Source organism: Melanostigma gelatinosum (genome assembly GCF_949748355.1).
Source record: "Melanostigma gelatinosum genome assembly, chromosome: 17".
NCBI classification, from domain to species: domain Eukaryota; kingdom Metazoa; phylum Chordata; class Actinopteri; order Perciformes; family Zoarcidae; genus Melanostigma; species Melanostigma gelatinosum.
In genome coordinates, this window is record NC_136650.1 from 18,320,058 (window position 1) to 18,340,361 (window position 20,304).

At 42.6% G+C, this 20,304-nt stretch overlaps 3 protein-coding genes across 6 annotated transcripts; 2 read left to right on the forward strand and 1 right to left on the reverse strand.

Annotated features, from left to right (window-relative positions):
- The first annotated feature begins 1,490 nt into the window (after positions 1 to 1,490).
- ube2e1 (ubiquitin-conjugating enzyme E2E 1) lies at positions 1,491 to 12,476 on the forward strand. 2 transcript variants are annotated; one of them, XM_079288736.1, is made up of 6 exons: positions 1,491 to 1,561; positions 2,841 to 3,008; positions 3,187 to 3,237; positions 11,305 to 11,437; positions 11,806 to 11,953; positions 12,336 to 12,476. In XM_079288736.1, the coding sequence occupies exons 2-6, from the start codon at positions 2,848 to 2,850 to the stop codon at positions 12,431 to 12,433; spliced, it is 591 nt and encodes a 196-aa protein (XP_079144862.1). In that variant the 5' UTR covers positions 1,491 to 1,561; positions 2,841 to 2,847; the 3' UTR covers positions 12,434 to 12,476. The 2 variants fall into 2 exon arrangements, with proteins under 2 accessions (XP_079144862.1, XP_079144863.1); XM_079288737.1 differs by lacking the exon at positions 1,491 to 1,561 and adding an exon at positions 1,662 to 1,886.
- A 569-nt stretch (positions 12,477 to 13,045) lies between these two features.
- nkiras1 (NFKB inhibitor interacting Ras-like 1) lies at positions 13,046 to 15,876 on the reverse strand. Of its 3 annotated transcripts, none has more exons than XM_079288351.1 (4): positions 15,782 to 15,876; positions 15,396 to 15,496; positions 14,931 to 15,172; positions 13,046 to 14,623 (listed from the first exon to the last, which is right to left on the reverse strand). In XM_079288351.1, exons 2-4 carry the CDS (start codon positions 15,487 to 15,489, stop codon positions 14,381 to 14,383), a joined length of 579 nt encoding a protein of 192 aa, XP_079144477.1. In that variant the 5' UTR covers positions 15,490 to 15,496; positions 15,782 to 15,876; the 3' UTR covers positions 13,046 to 14,380. The 3 variants fall into 3 exon arrangements, with proteins under 3 accessions (XP_079144477.1, XP_079144478.1, XP_079144479.1); XM_079288352.1 differs by having other exon boundaries at positions 15,396 to 15,510; positions 15,782 to 15,846; XM_079288353.1 differs by having other exon boundaries at positions 14,450 to 14,623; positions 14,915 to 15,172.
- Positions 15,877 to 16,193: 317 nt separating this feature from the next.
- rpl15 (ribosomal protein L15) lies at positions 16,194 to 19,380 on the forward strand. Its single transcript, XM_079288766.1, has 4 exons — positions 16,194 to 16,243; positions 17,184 to 17,365; positions 17,462 to 17,598; positions 19,030 to 19,380. Exons 2-4 carry the CDS (start codon positions 17,194 to 17,196, stop codon positions 19,333 to 19,335), a joined length of 615 nt encoding a protein of 204 aa, XP_079144892.1. The 5' UTR covers positions 16,194 to 16,243; positions 17,184 to 17,193; the 3' UTR covers positions 19,336 to 19,380.
- The last annotated feature ends 924 nt before the right edge of the window (positions 19,381 to 20,304 follow it).

A 20,304-nucleotide genomic window follows, 5' to 3' on the forward strand; every position in this document is an offset into this window, starting at 1 on the left:
TTTCCAACATAAAGGTCTAAATGCTGTTTCAAAGATAAGATAAAGGCGATGGCCCAATGGCCCTCAAGTGGCCCTTATGATGCGGTGTTTGTCACAATGTGATAAACTGCTAATTTGAGTTGACACTGTATGCAACACAAATATCACATGGAAATTACAGGTCTATAAATATGTGCTTAATCAATTTACAATTAAATTACTAACAACAGAATGCACAGATTGGAAGAATTTCTGGGTCAATCTGGGTCCGAAGCTCATTTCTGCCCCTTTAGGGGATCAATCCAGCGCGGGACAACAGTGTTTTTCATGTTGTTGTCTTTTTGAGTCGTAAATATAAATTGAAACGCATGAAAAGTTCATCAGAAACGTCTCTCTGGGGAAGCTGAACTCAAACCCAAGAGAGCACATGCTATGAAAAGCGCCACTCTATAACTGTGTAGGCTATACGACTCTCATGAAGACCACTTTGTCTGATGTTTATTTAATGCACAACCCATTTCACATGTCAGGCCACTTTATCAGGCCGTATAACGGCCTTTTAAAACTGTCACTCAACTCTGGGTCGCCCTATTTTAGTGTTGCGTTGTAACTCCTGCTAATGGCTAATAGCAAGATGTTATTACTTCCCAATGAGTTGGCTTATAAATTGCTCAAAGATAATGACAGGATTATGCAGTGTTTTTTTGTGTTGCCTCATCACAGGCTGAACAACGTACAGAAATGATTCACCGTCCCAATGGATTTCACAAAGGCCTTCGTATTTACTTTGAGCTAAATGGAGAATATTTTAATTAATACATAAATTAATTCAGCATTCTCAAGAAAAGTCCTGGTCATTTATTTGGTTTTCTAATAATGGGTTTGAACAAAGTTCCTGCCATGTTTCCGTTAAATAGCCTATAATTTAGCAACTTTGTTTAATAACCTGTGACACATGCAGCCTGTCTCTCTTTGTCATCACTCTGTGTGAAGAATATAAAATGATGAATCTAGATTACAATGTCAGGACGTCTGTCTCCTGCTGGACCAACACTTCCGGCGAGAAGAGGCACGCGTCCAGCGATAGCATCAAGTTTACGTCATTCCCGGAAAGTAGGCGATTGAAACCCTGCAAAATAAAAGCCCTAAACCTCAAATGACTTTGACTATATATTTATTTAGCAACATGGGTTATTGTATTGGACACGTCGATCATTTTAGACGGAATAAAAGTATACACTTTAGATTCATGATTTTATTTTTAAAAATATTTTTAAATGTACATTTTCATATATATGACAAGTATTTAACACGTTTTGTGAATGTTTCTTATTCATATAGTTCATTGTAAATGCTCAGTTTGTTTACGGTTACATGCTTTTCTTGTACTTACTTTTGTGCTTCAAGATTATCTTATCTTTATACAATATTATTGTCGCCTCCGTTTCGCTGTGCTTTTATTTTCTTTTAAAACAATGACCGGAAGTTTAACTTCTCTCCATTGCAGGTGGTTTGACACTGGTGCGTCCAGGCTGGCGGAGGCACACACACACATACAGGCTGTGCACACACACAAAGAAAGGTACCAAATACTTATTATTTGTATTACAGCGCACAATATCGTGGCAGTTAATGGTAACGCGTGTCTTTTTCAGAGGACGTTGGTGGAACTACAAACGTGTCCGTGTTATACCGTCGAAGGAGAATTTAGGAGTCGTTCCATCCTGTGACTGGCTGCTCTGAGATCAGCTGCATGTCGACGGATATAGCTTTAAAGGGAGAAAGAACCTTTAAGTGAGCGAGCGTGGTGTATTCAGTTTGGAACGGCGCAATTTGGGGCTTTAACGCGTCGGAAACGCCCCGACTTTCTCTCGGTGAAAGTTGCATTCGCCTGGACATTGTTGAAGGTGTGAAGTGTTTTTTTTGGGGGGGGGGGGTTGCATGCCGACTGCGACATCGCGCCCCAGTCGATGCATTTCTGCTTTTCCATCCCGACCTCTTCGAGGGCAGAGAGGTCTCGTGGTCGTGTATCGCTGTGTGCGGTTTGTCCAGACAGAAGAAGGCCTTTAGCCAAACTATTTCACCAAATGATTTTCCTTTGTCGCAGCCCGAAAAGGCTACAATGTGTGTGTATATATATATATAAATATATATATGCATTACGCCTGACTGCAAACATTCGCTGAGGTCCACAATTCCGCGTTGTGAGAGAAGAAAACAGCTCCGCCGATAAGTTGATCAATAACATCCGGTACAGTGGCGATTGAAACTGATGGATCCAGTTTCACACGGGTCCACGTCAAGTCCGGGGCCTGGTTAGCGTTAACGGAGTCACCGTGGGATTCGCACCTGCAGTCTTATAGTCACCACTAAATGTACCGTTTAGGTCTGGGCTGCAAGATTCCGTTTAAAAAAACCCTTACATTTCAGAGTTCACGCGCTTACTGGCGGCTGTTGATCCTGAATGCAACACGACGAGGGTCGGAGAGGAATATTTAGGGTGCTCTTGTTAAATTCTGAATACAGGTGTACCACCTGACACCTGTGCGTTTCAATAACATCAGAACCTAATTTAATCCCCACAACCCACTGCAGTAGACGCAGACAGTGGGAGTAACGTGACATTTTATTGAAATATTAAGTGTATTGGATGGATGCCGAATTCAGGAGTGCAACCTGAAGACTGTGTTAACATCTCAAGTGCTGCTCTAGTTATTCACCCTGAAGCTAGTCTCTGCAGTTGGATGTCAGATTTGTGAAGAAGCGTGGGGTTGGATGTGGAGTAAATATGTTGGGAGGACAGAGGTGGTTTGGCTTGTGTACCTCTCTAAATGCTGAGTGTTTCTGGTTCTTTTCCCCAGGCTCGGTATGTCTGATGAAGATTCCCGTGCCAGCAGCAGCTCTTCCTCCTCTTCATCGTCAACGCATCAGCAGCATCAGCAGCAGCAGGAAGTGAACACCCCGAAGAAGCGAGAAAGCAAAGCCAGCATGAACAAGACCTCCAAACTCCTCTCGACCAGTGCTAAAAGGTACTGGAGATGTGTGCCTCAGAATCATTTAACTCGAGGAGAATGTGCTGCAAAGCAGCCTTCGCTGGTGTCAGTCGGGCCTCATCTGTCTTCCATCCAGGCGTGTCACTTTTGGATTGAAAGTATTTGCTCAGAGTTTATCTTTTGATGCGTGTATTTGATGCTTTTTTTTTTGCAGAATTCAGAAGGAACTGGCTGACATTACATTGGACCCACCACCAAACTGCAGGTGAGTGAATGATTTTAATGGAGAATGAATGTGTCACGAGGAACTGTGTGTGTGTGTGTGTGTGTGTGTCTTCTCTCAGTGCAGGTCTTTTTAGAGAGGACATTAAGTCTGTTATGAGAAATGAATGCAAGTAGTTCTTCATGTTGGTGTCGGTTGGAAAATCATTTTCACTTTGCCGTCTTGCATGCAGAGAACATTACTCTTCTTTTTTTTAACTTTAACTTTTAAAATCTATATGAAGGAATGACATGTAGACATCATTTAATGTTACTCATGATATTCAATGTTATTTTTACGTGAAGCATAACACTCATCGTCGATCAAAAGACCAAACGGGTCAGGACTTATTCAGTCGATGAGTAGGAGTTTACCATTCGTTACCTTTCTATAGAAAGTTAAGTCTCTTTGTTGTTCATTGCTCATTTCACTGGAATATTATTATTATTATTAGGGCTAGAGGTTTAAACCTGAATACTTTATTGTTACTGTCTTAAATATGTGTTGAAAGCTGGCATGTAATGTTTGCTTTACTTCCTGATTTCAATCAAAATGTGGCCGAATTGAATCTATTAATGCGAAGCTCTGGTACAGATACTTACTCAGTAACATTTCATATTTCAGATATTTGGCTTCTTTTCTTCAAATAAAAAAAAAGGAGTTTTGTAGAAAAACCATGTTCATGCTTCTTAAATGAGGGTATCAGAGAAAGTCACAATAACCGCATATCTTAACAACCTGTTGGAGGTGAATTGTTGAGTCGGTGATTATTGCTTTTTGCTGACTGTACATTTACTGTGCAGTAGCTAAATGGGGGTTGATTTTGTGAGTTGGCCAAAACAACAACAAACTCCTGGCTGTTCTCTGGTTAGTGTGTTTGTACTTTTTAAGTTTTGTTTAAGAAGACAACTTTTGATATTTGAAAAAAGACAGTGTGTCATGTCTTCCTGCTGCGATGAGCTGAGGTCAATCTATGCTATAAATGTATTGTCATTGATCTTTGATCTTATTATCTCAACGTGACGACAGGTCTGTTGTTGGTTGACTGATTGCGTAACGGCGAGCTCATAACCACAGGTTGAGCAGCCGGGATCCAAAACGAGCATTTAGACGACGAAGCCGCTGCCACAGAGGAGCTCTGGGTTTGGTTCCACGCTCGTGTGTGTGTGTGTGTGTGTGTGTGTGTGTGTGTGTGTGTGTGTGTGTGTGTGTGTGTGTGTGTGTGTGTGTGTGTGTGTGTGTGTGTGTGTGTGTGTGTGTGTGTGTGTGTGTGTGTGTGTGTGTGTGTGTGTGTGTGTGTGTGTGTGTGTGTGTGTGTGTGTGTGTGTGTGTGTGTGTGTGTGTGTGTGTGTGTGTGTGTGTGTGCCCCCCCCCGTGAATTAACTCCGAAACGCTGGGGCCGGCTGGAAGCTCTGATCGCTCGGTGAGAAAAGAGATTTGATGAATGCGGGGTTGTTGACAAGAGATGTTGTGTTTACTTCAAGGGAGACGGAGAATATCCAGAGAATATTGAGCCCGGTACAACAAAGAAAGAGAACAACTATTCACCTTTGCAGTGCTCTTTTTTTCTGACTTTATATTCTCACTCAGATTAAAAATTGCTGCACCACAGACAAAGATGTTGTTTGACTGTAGATTAGATCAAACAGAGTCCGTCACAAGCGGCACAGATTCAAATAACAGAACCGTTTTAACGATGGAATGAAATGATATCTTCACCAGTTGTCCCTTAATTTAATTTATGGACATAAGTGATGGGAATACCAGACAATGGAGCTGTTTAGGTATTTCTGGGCAAGGCAAGTTTCAAGTCAGCTGATGGTCAAAATGACTTGTTTTTCGACGGGCGTGAAGTAACTTAAGCCTCGTTTCCGTATCGCGGTACGACTCGACTCTCTTTTGGTACCGGCTCCTTTTCTCCGCCTGCAACGGCGTGGTGTTGCAGGCAGCCATTAAAAAAAACATTTGGGTCGAGCAAATTTAAAAAAGGAATTGCCGTTGCTATTTAAAAATGGCGGTATGTGCAAGGTGTCCCGTGTCACACTTGTGACCAATCAGTGTCTTAACTGCACCTTTTCTGTATTTATTGGCTCAGCTCGCTTGGAACTCTCGACCAAAACAGTATGAGGTACCAGGTACTGTCGACAACCTTTGCCAATGGATGTTAATGTTTGTTTGGGACACTGACGGATGAAGAAAAGACTTATCCTGACTAGTGTCTATTATCTCCAGCGCCCCGCTCGTAGCAAACTTTGTTATATAAGCGCTATGAGGCCGAGGCTTTCATCTGTCATTCATCAAAATCTAATTATACTCCACACGGGGAATGCCGTGCGGGACCTCTTCTTCTTTTTTTTTTTTTGCTGCCTCGTTGCTGCTGAAGTGTGAACTGCAGACATCACAGGCCTCCCTCCCTCCCCCCCGCCCCGTGTTGCTTTCATTCACCATGTTTTATCCCTCTTTTCCCATCGACCAGCTACTCTATTTATTGCTCTCTTCCTGACACTTAATTCTCTCGATCTTTCACTCCGCCTTGTGTCCTCTCACGCCGCACTTCGCCATTTCTCTTCAGATCTTGCCCTCGGGTGTCGAGGCGGATTCCTGACATTCCGGTTCGGGGCTCATGACAGCTGAAGAAAGTTATAAGGTGTCTACAGTACGGCCATTAGCACTAAGTAGGGGTGAGAGTCATGATGTCCCTTATTGATTTGTTTTTTTCATACACACACCTCCGCAGTATGCAGTCGGCTTGCATGTTTGAGATTGCTGAGGTTTTTCCCCAGCAGCTTCTTCATATCTATAAAAAGCCTCCTCCCCGGAGAGGAAGTGTCTGGTCCGTACAAACCGTTGTTACTTCACAAAGTCGCTGTTTCAGGGAGTTTCCCTTCTGCGTGCCGGGCCGCAGTTGGGCAGCGAGAGGAAGTGGATGTTTCATTTCAGGTCCGTCAGCTACAGGTAGTACGCCTGAGTATCAAATGACAGAGCTCTAATTTTGGCGTTGGCAAGACATCATTTGCGTCTCTGGTTGTTCTTGTATTGAGAGAATCTTTATCTTTCACCAAATGGAGTCGGCCATAGATGGCTCTTGGTTTCTTCGTATGATTAAAACATAAACTCAAGAGGTTTGTGTCATTCACAGTCAAACCACCCTAGAGTACGATGTAATTCAGTGACTGAGGTGCCATATGCACACCTCAAGACAATTCCAGCTGCCTTATGGAGCCTGTGACTGACGTTAGGGGGGGGGGTTCATGATAAACACATTTAATTTTGAATCTGTTCAAGCCCCTTCTTCCTCGATCCAAGCCGCATCCTTTTTGTTGCTACAGACCCAGCGATTAATATTCAGTTGGTCCGTTCGTGTCATCATACTGTCGTGCTGGACTTATTGTATATATGGTGGAAGTCATTTTTATAAATGAAGTATAGAAGTGGGCCGAGGGAGCTGCCTTGCGGTACACCACGCTTTACAAGATGTGAAAAGGAAAACCCCCCCATTCATGAATGCTGACTGCGTTCCCAGTTTAGTGCCATTTCTTGGAAACTATAATGCATGAAGTTCCTCTCTAAATCGATGAATGAAGCCTAAACTATATTATCCGTGTCCGCCTGTCCTAGACACCGGCCGTAGCAGTAGAATGTCTGATTCTATGTCGATGAGTAAAATCATTGTTCTCCATGTAATGCTGGATTTGCTTACTCTGTATTGTTTCCACCAGCTTAGCAATTGCCTTGAGAATGCTTAAAGGGTTGCTTATTATCTTTAGGAATGTGACAAAGTTTGGCATGCTTCTAAGTCTTGCTATTTGCTAAACGGCTAATTGAAGTAGTTTGTTGCCTACAAAGTCACAGCCAGTGCTTCCAACAAATGAACCACGTCCTCTTTAGCAGAGTCTACCCATCACACTATTATCATCATCAGACTGCGCAATAGTTTTCATAGAACCTAACATATTAACTTTAGTAACAAAGTATTCTGCAAGATGGTTTGCCATGTCGGGAGAAGTGGTGTATATCATTTTAATCTAACTTTTTTGTGATTATTTGTATTGCTTACATGTCGATATCGAGTCTTTCAAAGACATTTCTTTTTTAACTGAAAATGATTACGCTAATATAACTTGACCAGGTTTTTGCACAAAAAAAAAAACTTAAAGATATCGAAGAAAGTTGCATGATACCAAAACTACGGTGGTGTAGTCTAGTAAGCAAGAATTTCAAACGTTATCCAGCAGCAGTCAGTAACAATACATTGTTGTTGCTTTTTAGTGTTACATACTGACATTTTTAAGTGAACTTTTGAAGTGTGAAGATGTGCCTGCTGTGATGTGTAACACATGTAATTGTGAATATAATATTTGATAAATGGCATTCTGTGCCCCTGTATTTATTCCTATTGGAAGGAGTGTCATGATATGGATGTCATCCGTTTAATTATAAGTCTAATCTTTCTTTAAGACAGAATGCATCAGACTGGAATCTGACTCTTTTTGTTTGGAGGAATACAAAACGCCAGCGTATGATCTTCATCCTGCACTGTCCTCATAAAGCTCTGAAGGAACCTTTGCAGGCTGATTGCCATTGTATTAAATTGGCGGGGTGGGTGTCGCTTGGAGTCTCCTCGGCACTCTTTGTGAAGTGGAGTCATTATATTGTCTCAGTCGAGCAGCTTATTACAGTGTTTCTCTCTGTCATCACAACACGAGCAGATAGCGGTGATTGAAAACGAAGCCCAGTGTGTGTATTAAGGGCTGCGCTGAAGAGATGAGACTCGCGTCGCTTTGGTTTGCGAGTAAAAGGCCTCGTTAAACAATACAAAGAGATTCATTTATGCGAAAGGAGCAATAACAAGAGCTCAGTACAGAAGGAGGAATACTGAGAGAATAGATTCACCAGGATTTCAGAGGCTTTTACACTGAAAGTCAAATCAATTTAGTTAAGAAAGCAATATATAGTATATCCCCTCGGTGCTTGTTTTGGCTCATGTACTTATTTGATCAAAACTGTAATAACTACAAAGAAATATAAAATATCATGTTTATTTGTCTGCGGCGGTAACAACTCCGACACAGGTGTTCTTTGCTGGGTATAAATTAGGATGTCAATACTTTAATTTGATTAGTGCAATCAAATCTTCCTTTGCTTTCAGCTATTAATAAAAGACAGTTCTCTATTCATTTTGTAACACTGTCCTGCAAATATCCTTTTTCCGGATTCTGTCCACAGAAAAGCTCCGGTGGGCTTTTATTTTATTTTACAGCCATGCCGCTCAGGCGTAGCTTCTCTCACCGGCTAAAATACAAAATGAAAACCATAAATTAGCTTAGTGCACTGGAAACGTTGATATTGCGTGTGAGAAAAATCTACATTTATTTTAACACTCGTGCGTTCTGTCGGCTTACTGAACATATTCATCTTCTGTTCTTCTGCTGCAGGAGTCGGTTTCTTCGGGGGGGAAACTCGCTGTGTGCCTGTTTGAAAGGTTAAAGTCTTAGAAAAGAATGAATCAGCTGAAATGTCAGCACTCTTCTTGCAGTGCGCGTGTACACAGAGGTGCCCCCCCCCCCCCCCTCGATATTGAAGTGAATGACAGCAGTGATAGTATGGCATATTACAGCCGCACACAAAGCACTGGGACGCCTTTGTGTGCGACGGAGGAAGCCCGGCCGCTCTCTGTGGCTCGCCTGTGAGTGTGAGAGGCCTCTTGTTGTTGTCAGGCGAAAAGAAACCTCAGTCGGGTTGATTCAGAGGGAAATGATACAATGTCTGTTCTTGGCACAGCAGCGAGTCTGGACTTGAGGTCTTGTGGTGCGACCGGTATATTAGCAGGGCTCCCCTACTGCAACGCTGGTGACACCGTTTAAATGTGGTATGTTTTATACCAAGCTGGTGCTGCACATCTGGATATCCCTCGGTGGTTTTTACACAGAATTTGAATCTTCTGATCTTGTTTGGGCACTAATAGAAATAGAAGACTGTCCCATTGGTCAATGGTAATGTCCCTGGTAGACCACTGGCTTCATGCCCACACACACACACACACACACACACACACACACACACACACACACACACACACACACACACACACACACACACACACACACACACACACACAGTACGTCCAGTGTAGTAAGACTGACCTTTTTTAGTGTTTTGCATTATGTGACAGAAAAATACATTTATATTCTCGATGAATTATCTTCATATATTGCAGTGGTTCATAAACTGGGTGTCAACATGAAGCTGAGCGGTGCACACGGCCCATCTTCAACCACTAAGTTCACTTCCTGTGACAACAAATGAAGTAGTCTTTTGGCACGAAACTGGTATTTAGCTCACGGTGTTCTCCAAGTGAACCTTTTATGATAATGATGTGTTTTGAATTCCTCCCTTTTTTTATTGTTTTATTAGCCGATAAGTATCACTCTGCACAGTGTTTGCATGGAGCGTTGGAGCTCTGTAGTGTAGTTTATAACAGCATGCTGGACTAAAGCAGTATTATATGAAATGTGTGATCACAGTATGAGACGCAGTCAAACAAAGTGTTTCATGCGTGTGAAAATGAAAAAGATTGTCTTTTATGAATTTATATTTCCTAAATATAGAGCTAGAAAAGCCAAATGATATTGTGTGTTGTGTAGTTTCCTATTCTGGTTCACCAACAAAAAAAACACTTGATGTACGTTTTAAACTGGCTTTTATTAAGCAATAATTTAGCTCTACTAGGCCTCCTGCAGCTGCTTTCAAATACATTCCGAAGTCATATTTTACATGTTGTGCTTTACTTTTTATGTTGTCATCTACAGTGGTTATTAGCATAGAAACACACTTCAACAGAATGGGTTTTATTTCGATATTTGCTGTGATTGATTGATAGATATAGTTTGTCTTTGTATCAGCTGGAGACGGTCGCGTGAGAAATGTGGCCTTGATCACATCTCTTAACAAGACGCCATGAAGACAGAGCCAGCTTTATGAATCTGAACTGTTGTGATCTCGTGTTTACTGCTGAAGTTCATATGACAGTAACGAGGGTTTTTTTGACGTTTACCAGCGCTGCAAAGCTATAAGAGCAGTTTTAAAGACCGTAAAAACAGCGAGTCGGCGGCCTGAAGCCCGGACTGGTTTATGAAGGTTTAGGTTACCGACTGTGTGTTTCTGAACGTGTTCCTCCTTTTGTGGATTTGTCTCGGCTCTCCCTCTCAGTGGTGGAGTGTCTGTTTCAGAACATTATTGCCTGACATTTAGCTCTTCTGTCGCACACAGAGGCTGCTGATCTTTAAACAAGCTCTGTGCACAGTAACTGGATTTGTGCACCGAACTATTCTGGATAATTGCTGTTTTGTGTTTGTTTGTTCCACACGTTCCTATTATTTCTATGTCCCGTTGCTGTACGCTGTGTTTTTGCATGTACCATTTCCCCACAGGAAGGAGTCTTTCATTTGCATCCAACAAATGAGCTTTTAAGAGGCCGCGCTTATCATTTCAAAATGAAAGTGTGGTTCGGAGCGCTTCATCAAGCAGTCAATTATGTGAAAGTATCTCCGCCATTAAAAACGCTCACAGACGCTGCTGTTGACTTCACTGTGTTGAATCGAGGCTCTGGAGAAGCGGCCGTAGTCATCAGCCCTTCCACGCCTCAGCGCCACAGAGAAGTGAAGGCGTGTTGATCTTTTCTTCTTTTTTTTTTCATCACTTCCCACTGTGTTGGCATAATGACTCACACGGGCACTTTATTGTTTTAATGAATTACCAATAAGATATCACAGATTGGAATAGAGTCCTGACTGCAGAATGTTAAATGTCTTGTACAGTGGTTTGATTTTTGGCCATTGCGCTCTTACTTTCAGACTAAAGCGTTGATGCTTCAGCTTTTTTTTGACTCGCAAGTCTTTTCTCTAAAACTTGACTTAAAAACAGCTGTGCCGGAGAGCTCAGTGGAGTCGCTTCTGTTGAACAAATGCAGCAACTAGACTCACAGCCCCACAATCGCTTCACCAGCATACTGTTCCATCGTGTGTGTGTGTGTGCGCGTGTGTGCGTGTGTGTGTGTGTGTGTGCCGACAGTGCCGGCCCCAAAGGAGACAACATCTATGAGTGGAGGTCGACCATCCTGGGCCCTCCGGGCTCCGCGTACGAGGGGGGGGTGTTCTTCCTGGACATCGCCTTCACACCAGACTACCCCTTCAAACCACCCAAGGTGAACTGCCAATGGTTGTTGACTTTTTCTTTTTTTCTTTCTGTAAACCCATGGCACAGTTGGCGCTGTGTTGAAAGAGGTGTCATTCTCATGTTTCCCACTAGAGGGCACCTTTGTGCTTTGCAGTGCCGCTGAATGAAATCACCGGCTCCTGTTTCTAATCTGAATTCCTCAGGCCTCTCTATTGTATCGGATCATTTCCCCTCTTTTAAGGAGGATCTGTCACGACGTCTGATCAGTGGGCTTGGAGTTAAATTAGACTATTCAGATGAGGTCTGGAGTGAACCTTCATAACGTGGTTCTGTGTGTCACAACGTGCACAAAGCTGCGGAATACAGACTCGTGTGTTCTCTTTGGTCCGTGTGCAGGTGACGTTCCGTACGAGGATCTACCACTGCAACATCAACAGTCAGGGGGTGATCTGTCTGGACATCCTGAAGGACAACTGGAGTCCCGCCCTCACCATCTCCAAGGTCCTCCTGTCCATCTGCTCCCTGCTCACTGACTGCAACCCGGGTGAGAGCTGCAGCACACACACACACACACACACACAAGCTTTGTTGGACTTACAAAATCAGCTGACGACTGTTATTTTGTGCCAATATTTAATCTTTGTATTGTGGCGCGCTACAATATATTCAAAATTAAATTAACATTTGAAAGTGTAACAGCTTTGAGAATACAAGCAAGGCAACCGTATCTGAAAAAAGCATCCATTTAAATACAGGGTACTATTCCTAAAAGTAATAAAACAATGAATGCATAACATGAAGTCAAAAGTAATTTTTGGTTGCAAATACATACATTTTGGCCCTAGTTTTTAGCCATTTTTCCTGCACAAACAGCTGTTGTTGTGGATAGAATATAGATATGTTCTATTTTGTTTATCCGTTCACAGCTGACCCTCTGGTTGGAAGCATCGCCACACAGTACACAACAAACAGACCTGAACACGACAGGATAGCCAAACAGTGGACCAAACGCTACGCCACATAGTCAGCAGAGGAGCTGCTGGCTGGACCACTCGGAGATGTGGGGGGGGGGGCATGTTGACTTTTTTTGGGGGGTGTGGCTCCCAGCAGAAGGAGGGAGGCGGGGGAGACGGAGGGGAGGGTGGATTTTTATCTCGGAATTGAAGTCTTAACTCCTGATATTTTTTGTTGTATTTTTTTTTTTTGAAGTTCTCTCCGGCCCAACTATAATCAAATCTGGCAATTATGCATAGTGTTTTTCTCTTTTTGAATCTTTAGCTTGTGCTTTGAAGAACGCTAATCCTAAACTGCTAGATGAAGTGTGTCACAGCATGAGTCAGTGTAAATTCTCACATGTATTCGGTTGCAGTTGGTGTTTGCTTGCCCCTCCAAACTTCTGCTCTTTGAAAATGTTTTCCACACGGAGACATGTTTAGATATTGGTTGTGGTTTGTGTTCTGTACTGATAAAAAGCTGTTCTGTTTCTCCCTTTAAGAAATTAAACAAGACCAACTGAAGCGTCTGACTTGTGTTCATTTGTAAAAAAAGACATTTTTGTGATCTTCAGGAAAAAATGCCACCAAAAGAAAGATTTCAGAAGACGAAATATGAAGAGGCTACGTTTTTTATTCAGTGCATCTTAGGACGAGAGTTACAGAGCAGAGAATATTTTTGGGTTTGCATGACTACAGTCCCACGAACTCTGTTCTACGAGCAGCACATTCAATGTTATTACTTTGAGACATTAAGGACACAGGAAACAGCGCAGGACGTCCTTCACATTGTTTAACCGTTTTTCAGAAGTCAAGGAATGTGGCTCATTAAAGTGACAAAAATAAATTAGTTATAAAATAAATATTTCCTCTCAACGAGACATTTCTACAGTTAAGACTCACACTAGCAGCCCGATTGGATTATACAGGCTCGACGACACAGGAGTGCAACAGACGCCAGACAGACATTAACTTTCACATCACGAGTAAAGGCAGCACCATGGATATTATTGCTGCCAGGCCATACTGGATACATGAGATGGACTGGACGAAGGCTAGCTGAAGACCAGGACTCAGGCTGCACTCGCATCAGATGGGCCATAAAGCGAGAGATAAGACTCCCGTCTGAACATCCCGTCAGACAGAGAGGTGATTACAGCCACCAATGACTCTTTCAATGTAATACATTTACTGAGCAAATCTAAATTCATCCTTTAAGTTGGAAACACATTTCAGTTGAAAAGGAGAGTGAACTTAGTGTTATTCCACAGTCATTTTAAAAATAAATCCACATGATTTGTGTCAAATCTTTGGTACTGAACTAAGTTTTTGAGATTTTGTTTTTTTTTATCTTAAATTATAGAAACTGACTAACATTGTACAGAAGACAACATGTACCATTGGATTCTTAAACTTGTTGGGCTCATTTGCTTTCTTTCTATAAGAGAAATGAGAAGATCAGATATCAAGATCATGTCAGTGTGTTAAGTGCTAGAGTCAGAATGTGGTTAGCCTAGCTTAGCATAAAGACAAAGAAAGTGAATGATTAACTGCAGAGACAGGATGGCACTAAAGCCTGACAACTTCACTGAAGCTGCAGACAGTCGCTGCACCCGGGTGGTTTTGCCAGGAAATAGTCACACTCCGTTACTCCCTCATTTTGATTTCTCATCGACGTGAGGTTGCCAGGTTTGGTCCCATCATGCCTTTGCAGAGAACATCACCAATACCTGTCCTCAATACGTTTGACATCAATCTTCTCATACAATTCTCAGGGGGGAAAAAAGCAAATAAGCACATTTCCCAAAATGTTTAACACAACCCCTTAAATGATGTTTAAATTGTGTGTAACTGGTGTGTACAATTCACAAAGAAGCAACCAAAGTCAGTGCTGAACTAAAGGCCTGTCCTGCTCGTTATTCCCACATGAGATGAATGCAGCCCACTAAAAATGAGCGGGGGGGGGGTCCTTCAGAGGTTCAGATGTCATTGGACGGGGTGCCTTTGCTTTTGCGTCCGGGCAGAGGGAAGGTCGACTTGCTCTGAGGCTGCGTGAGGCGGCTGGTCAGCTGCGTGAAGGGCTCGATGAGGGAGTTGCGTTCGGTGACGCTCACCTCCCACAGCTTCACCTTCTCGCCTCGCGCCCACTGCTGCGCCGCCTCCTGGTCCACCTGACGACGCTCCCGCAGGTCAGTCTTGTTCCCCAGCACGATGACCGTCACCTAGAGAACAGAGACACCAAACCCGATTGATTGACACAATGATACATTTATCATTTAGATCTAATATTGCAAGTATTATCATTGCCCTGTTTCATCAACAGGTAATTTGTTATTAAATTTCAATGCGTCGCGTTAGGGGCTGACATTTCAAATACTTTAAATAATGTTCTACATGGCATGGGTGTTTGCCAATATAAAAGGCAGCAATACATTTTGGGTATGGAGAAGAGTAAGACAATCTCTGCACAGGGGAGAAGACAGCACGTATTATGAATGGCGGTTAAAACATACTTTGAACCAGCCACACCTCTTTTTTATCTCTGGACTTGTCTATTTCCTTCTTCAGAACGTCCACCTTCTTGAAAGACTCCGAGCTGTCAACGCTGTAGACGAGCACGAAGCCGTCCGCCACCGAGTAGTAGTGTTTGGGGAGGTCCTGCCCGTCGTGGAGGCCTTTGGTGTCATAAAGCCTCAGCTGTTCCTTCACACCGCGGTCGGTTTCCACTGAGGCCACGTACACATCCTCCTGGGTCTCACTGGATTCGGAACCTGGGAAAATACAGACAACACGGAAGAGTTTCAGCAAACCTGGGATGATAAACTTCAATCAGTTTCTAGTGCAAGGAAAATCATTAGAAATGTTCAATGAGTCCTTGAGGAAATTGTTGTCACGGTCATATTGAACCCATATGAATCCACATTTGACCTGTATTGTATGAATAGTGCAGCTGTGTTACTTTCTCATGACTAATGTTCCAGGTACAATACTCACCTACAGAGTGGTTTCCGTACAGCAGCTGTTCCAGTATGGCAGTTTTTCCAACTGCTGCCTGGCCACACACCACAACTTTACAGCCTTTTCCCATTTCGAGCCTACAAGGTACAAACTCAAAACATCACATTGTTCATAGTACCGTATGGCATGTATTAGATATACTATACTAACATGAACACCAACAAGAGCAGCTCAAAACAACTCTGATTCTGTTATCGTTGGTTAGCTATGACAGCGTTCTGTTGTTTAGCCTAGCTAGCTATCAGGCTAGCAGGACCAACTGATTCTGCGCCACGTTAATGTTACATAAACACACACCAGCAACAATCCCGTTGTGAACCACTCTCTGTTAATTATTGGTACAAACGGCGAACGTTCCTTACTTGAATCAGGAGGATAACTTGCTGTCTATCAAGTATTTAACCGTAGCATCACAACCAGTGCGTCCATTCTGCTCTGCAAAGCACTGAGACTTGTTTTCGTCACTGCGCATGCGCGACGGAGTTCGATACCAACAATAATTATGAAATAATAAAATATAAATAACAATAAACGCTTGAAGACGTTTTTGTGTTTATTACACAATACATACTTTCTGACAATATTTCCATGCATGTCTTTGCATTATGTTGCAAATTACTTTTTAATTGAAAACTAAATTTAAATCGAAAATGTTGGTTCTCAAAATTACCACAAAAGTATATTTCAAAAGTGCAGGGGAAAAAAAACTAAATAAAAATGAAGAATACATTACCCATGAGCACAGCGGCAGAGGTGCGTCACCGTCGTTTTCATAAGGCATGCTGGGTATTTTGCCTCTCTCTTTCCGGCTGGTACGCCATCATGTAAGCGAATATTTCTATGCTTTTTGCGGAACGTAATCCATTAAAATCGTCATGAATATACGTTCATCTGTTTCTTTTTTTAATGACATTGTTTAGTGACTTAATAACCATATTATACGCCTTGAGTATTTGTTACCAACATTGTTAAAAACACTGATTATGATCCGATTTCAATGGTGCTGAGATGCAGTCGGATCTTGTAGCCATCGACTCAACCGGCCGCATTAGGAAGCTAATGTGGTGTTGGCTCGCTGTCTTGTTGTTTGTGTTGAGTTACCAAATTCTTTGCGGTTTAACCCATTTTTGAAAACTGCATATTGAATTCATCATTACGGGGTTAACGTTAATGCTAACAACAATCCGATGTACCGGGAGTAGGAAGTTACGCGGCCAACGTTAGCATGCTAACGCTAGCTTCATTTATAGCCAGCTTTTTAACCAGCATGGGCATCTCTGCTACTATAACTTATACCTTTCTACTGTATGCTAAACGTGATAAACATCTGGCTCGCCGTACCATCCGTTTGTTTGAATTGAAGCCTTATTAAGCGGTTACTGAGGCTACTTGTTTGGAAGCAATATTAAAAATGCTTTAAGCTCTATAAGTGTTCAGAGTCTCGGGGGGTCTTGAACCATGTGCTATTATGACTTTCTGAGTCGCAGGTTTCAAATTGACTGATCCAAAAGACACACTTTTTATATTTGAGCAAGGCAGCAGCTAGTCAAAGTGTTGTCCTGCAGGCTCATAACTGAAAACCTCTCCAATTTGATGTTGGGGAGTGTTGCTCACCTTTACAGTATCTCCTTATAGATTACACAGCAGATGCTGTTTGCATGTTATCTATTATAAATCCTGTATTTATCATTTGCATCATATTTGACATCAACAAGTTATGAATTGACAAATGTCTAATATTATTGTTTTTTTGTTTTTGTTTAGATAAGTCAACATGGGAGCATATAGGTATATGCAGGAGTTATGGCGCAAGAAGCAGTCCGACGTGATGCGCTTCCTGCTCCGCGTCCGCTGCTGGCAGTACCGTCAGCTGTCCAACCTCCACCGTGCTCCTCGGCCCACCAGACCTGACAAGGCCCGTAGACTTGGCTACAAGGCCAAGCAGGGTGAGTGCTGAGCCCGGACCCGATTGTTTTTACTGTGAACATGGTCCGTCAGTCTTTGCCTGCCTCGCTAATCACGTCTTTGTTTCATTCAAACAGGTTACGTAGTGTATCGCGTCCGTGTGCGCCGTGGAGGCCGCAAACGCCCCGTGCCCAAGGGTGCTACCTACGGCAAGCCCGTCCACCATGGCGTCAACCAGATCAAGTTCGCTCGCAGCTTGCAGTCCACCGCTGAGGTACGTTTATCTTTATTAATTGTGGCTTCATGGCCAGAAGAAAAATGTTTGCTGGTTTTGACAACGCTTCAGAAGAGCCTATGTTCAGTGTGTACTGGATCTCACATGGATACGAGTTCACTTTGATTGCAAATACTAAAATGATGACGATCAGGGAATCACAAAATGTGGAGGGCAGCATCACTTTATAATCTGCACAAGTGGGCTCTTGTTTTCCATGATATGTTTCCTATAATTGTCTTGGGCATCATAGTCAATTTCTATTGATGCTGACTACAACAGACTCTTAATGGTGGCTGGTTCACAGCAGTTAAATGGTGTTTAAGTGGTCTGGAAACTTGAGCACCACCCAACAGTAAAGTCCATTTTACTGTCCACATGTATAACCAGTCTGCTTCAAACACTTACTCACATATTTTTCCTGCACACTGGTTGGCTCATGTTGAAGTATCTGCTCCTCTGGAAGTGTTGCATACATATTTGGATATAATTGTATTATTTTGAATAATCTCAATGCGTTGTGAGTGCAACTAAGTAACTAAAGCCTCACCTCCACAAGTTGTTTCCTCTTCAAAATATTGGTGATTACCAAGAGTTAAGAAATGCACTCTTATTAGATTTAGTAATAAGTTGCGGATACCTAAACTGAGCTTTAAATTATTTAAGGCCACTGGCTGATCTACTCATAACTTGCATAAAGAGCAAATGATTAAACGACAGTTCATACTCAACGGAATAGTAATAAAGGGTTTCTCAGTGATTAGTTACATTTAGGTGCTTCAGTGTCGTGGTGCTGTCTGGCTCACTGAAAGGAATTACTGGGAGACTTGATAAGAAATGAAGCGATGTTTCCTTTTGAAGAGTCAAAATAGTTACCGGGAAAACGGGACACCATCTCATATGTACGATGTTGGTTAACACTGCAGTGTATCTAATGCACAGCAATAACCCTACAGTATGTTTAACTTGAGGTAAAGGGAATACTGAAAGTAGCTCAGATCAGCTTAGTTCACACAAGCAGCTTCTCAAAAGCGTCGAGACAAAAAGTTGTTTATTTGTCTGAAAGAAAGTTAAAGCTGCTGGTGTAAGATGAATGCATCCACACTGTGGCATGTTCACTGAATATTAAGTTAGAGTTAAAGGTAACTCCTACTTATGGTAAATATGTAATTTGTCATCATTGGTTTGTATAGGTTCCTTTTTATGCGGTGTGATCCCGGACCAGGTCGGGTAGTAAATATGAGGATGTTGGCACCGGTGGCACCTTTTTTCTTTTCTTTTTTTTTTTTTAAATAGGATTTCTGAGTGTTGAAGATCACATTTTTTGCAGCCACTGGGAGCTGCCAAAGCACAAAGTTGCTTTTTATCACCGTGTGTTAGATTGTGTCGGAACCGTTCAGTCAGTATATCTCTATTTTTTTAATTTCCCAGGAGCGTGCTGGGCGTCACTGCGGTGGCCTGCGAGTGCTGAGCTCCTACTGGGTGGGTGAGGACTCCACCTACAAGTTCTTTGAGGTGGTTCTGATCGACACCTTCCACAAGGCCATCAGACGCAACCCAGACACCCAATGGATCACAAAGGCTGTGCACAAACACAGAGAGATGCGTGGCCTGACATCTGCAGGAAAGAAGAGCCGCGGACTGGGCAAGGGCCACAAGTTCCACCTGACCATCGGAGGCTCCCGCCGTGCAGCCTGGAAGAGGCGCAACACCCTGCAGCTGCACCGCTATCGCTAGAGCTCGCCTGTACATTTAAACAAATAAACCTTTTTATGGTGACAATCCTGTCTGCTGTCTGCTTCATTAAGCTGTTACAATATTAAACAGAACTTGCTCTTTGACCGCTCATAGCATCTTTGTGAATACAGTTAAGAGAATTATCATGGATTATGGATTATGTACTGATGGCTGTTTTAAGGCTCCACTTGCACGTCTCTGTAGGTGAGTTCACTTAACCCTCAATACTCCATATGCACAACACCTCACAAGTGTGGCACTTTTAAAAATGTTCGTGAAAAGTAAAACTAGGACCTCAAACTCTAGAAGGTGAAGCGTCTCTGCCTGCCTGTGATCTGCCACATTGAGCTACTTCCAACCAACTACAGAGCAATATTCCTCATGAAATCTTCATGTGTTCACTTTGAAGAGATCTCTTTTATTTCTCGGCATTTGGCTGAAAGAAAAGTTGATAACTTAATTCCTTTTGCACGGACTGACGCGTCGTCTCCAGGTTTAATTCAGGTCCAATCTGGACCCTTTTGTTCTTGTAACTGACCAATAGACAGATACCATTATGGTTTATGATGAAGTGTAAGGCAACATGAGTAATGCAGCCGTTTCTCTTCAAACCAGTAAATCAACCAGTGGCGTGCCAGAGAGAGAGCACGGTGATCACAACAGAGTGCGCCTATCCAGACCAGCAGGATACTTGGCAAATGTACAAAATACTGCAACCTGGTTGAACCCCTGCTATGCAATACACCTGTTCCTCAAGTTGTGCCTGTATTAAACATTTAAGTCATGACTGTTACCTGTTCACTGCTTGATTGTCACGATCCTTTTTATTGGAGCCTAAAGTCAAACAATGCGTAGCCTCATTTGTTTTTAACCCGTGTCATTGGGTTCAATGTTCTTCTGTTCACACTCATGTAACACACATTCACACTTGGAAGATACACAATAAAACCACAGTCCCCGCCTAGATTT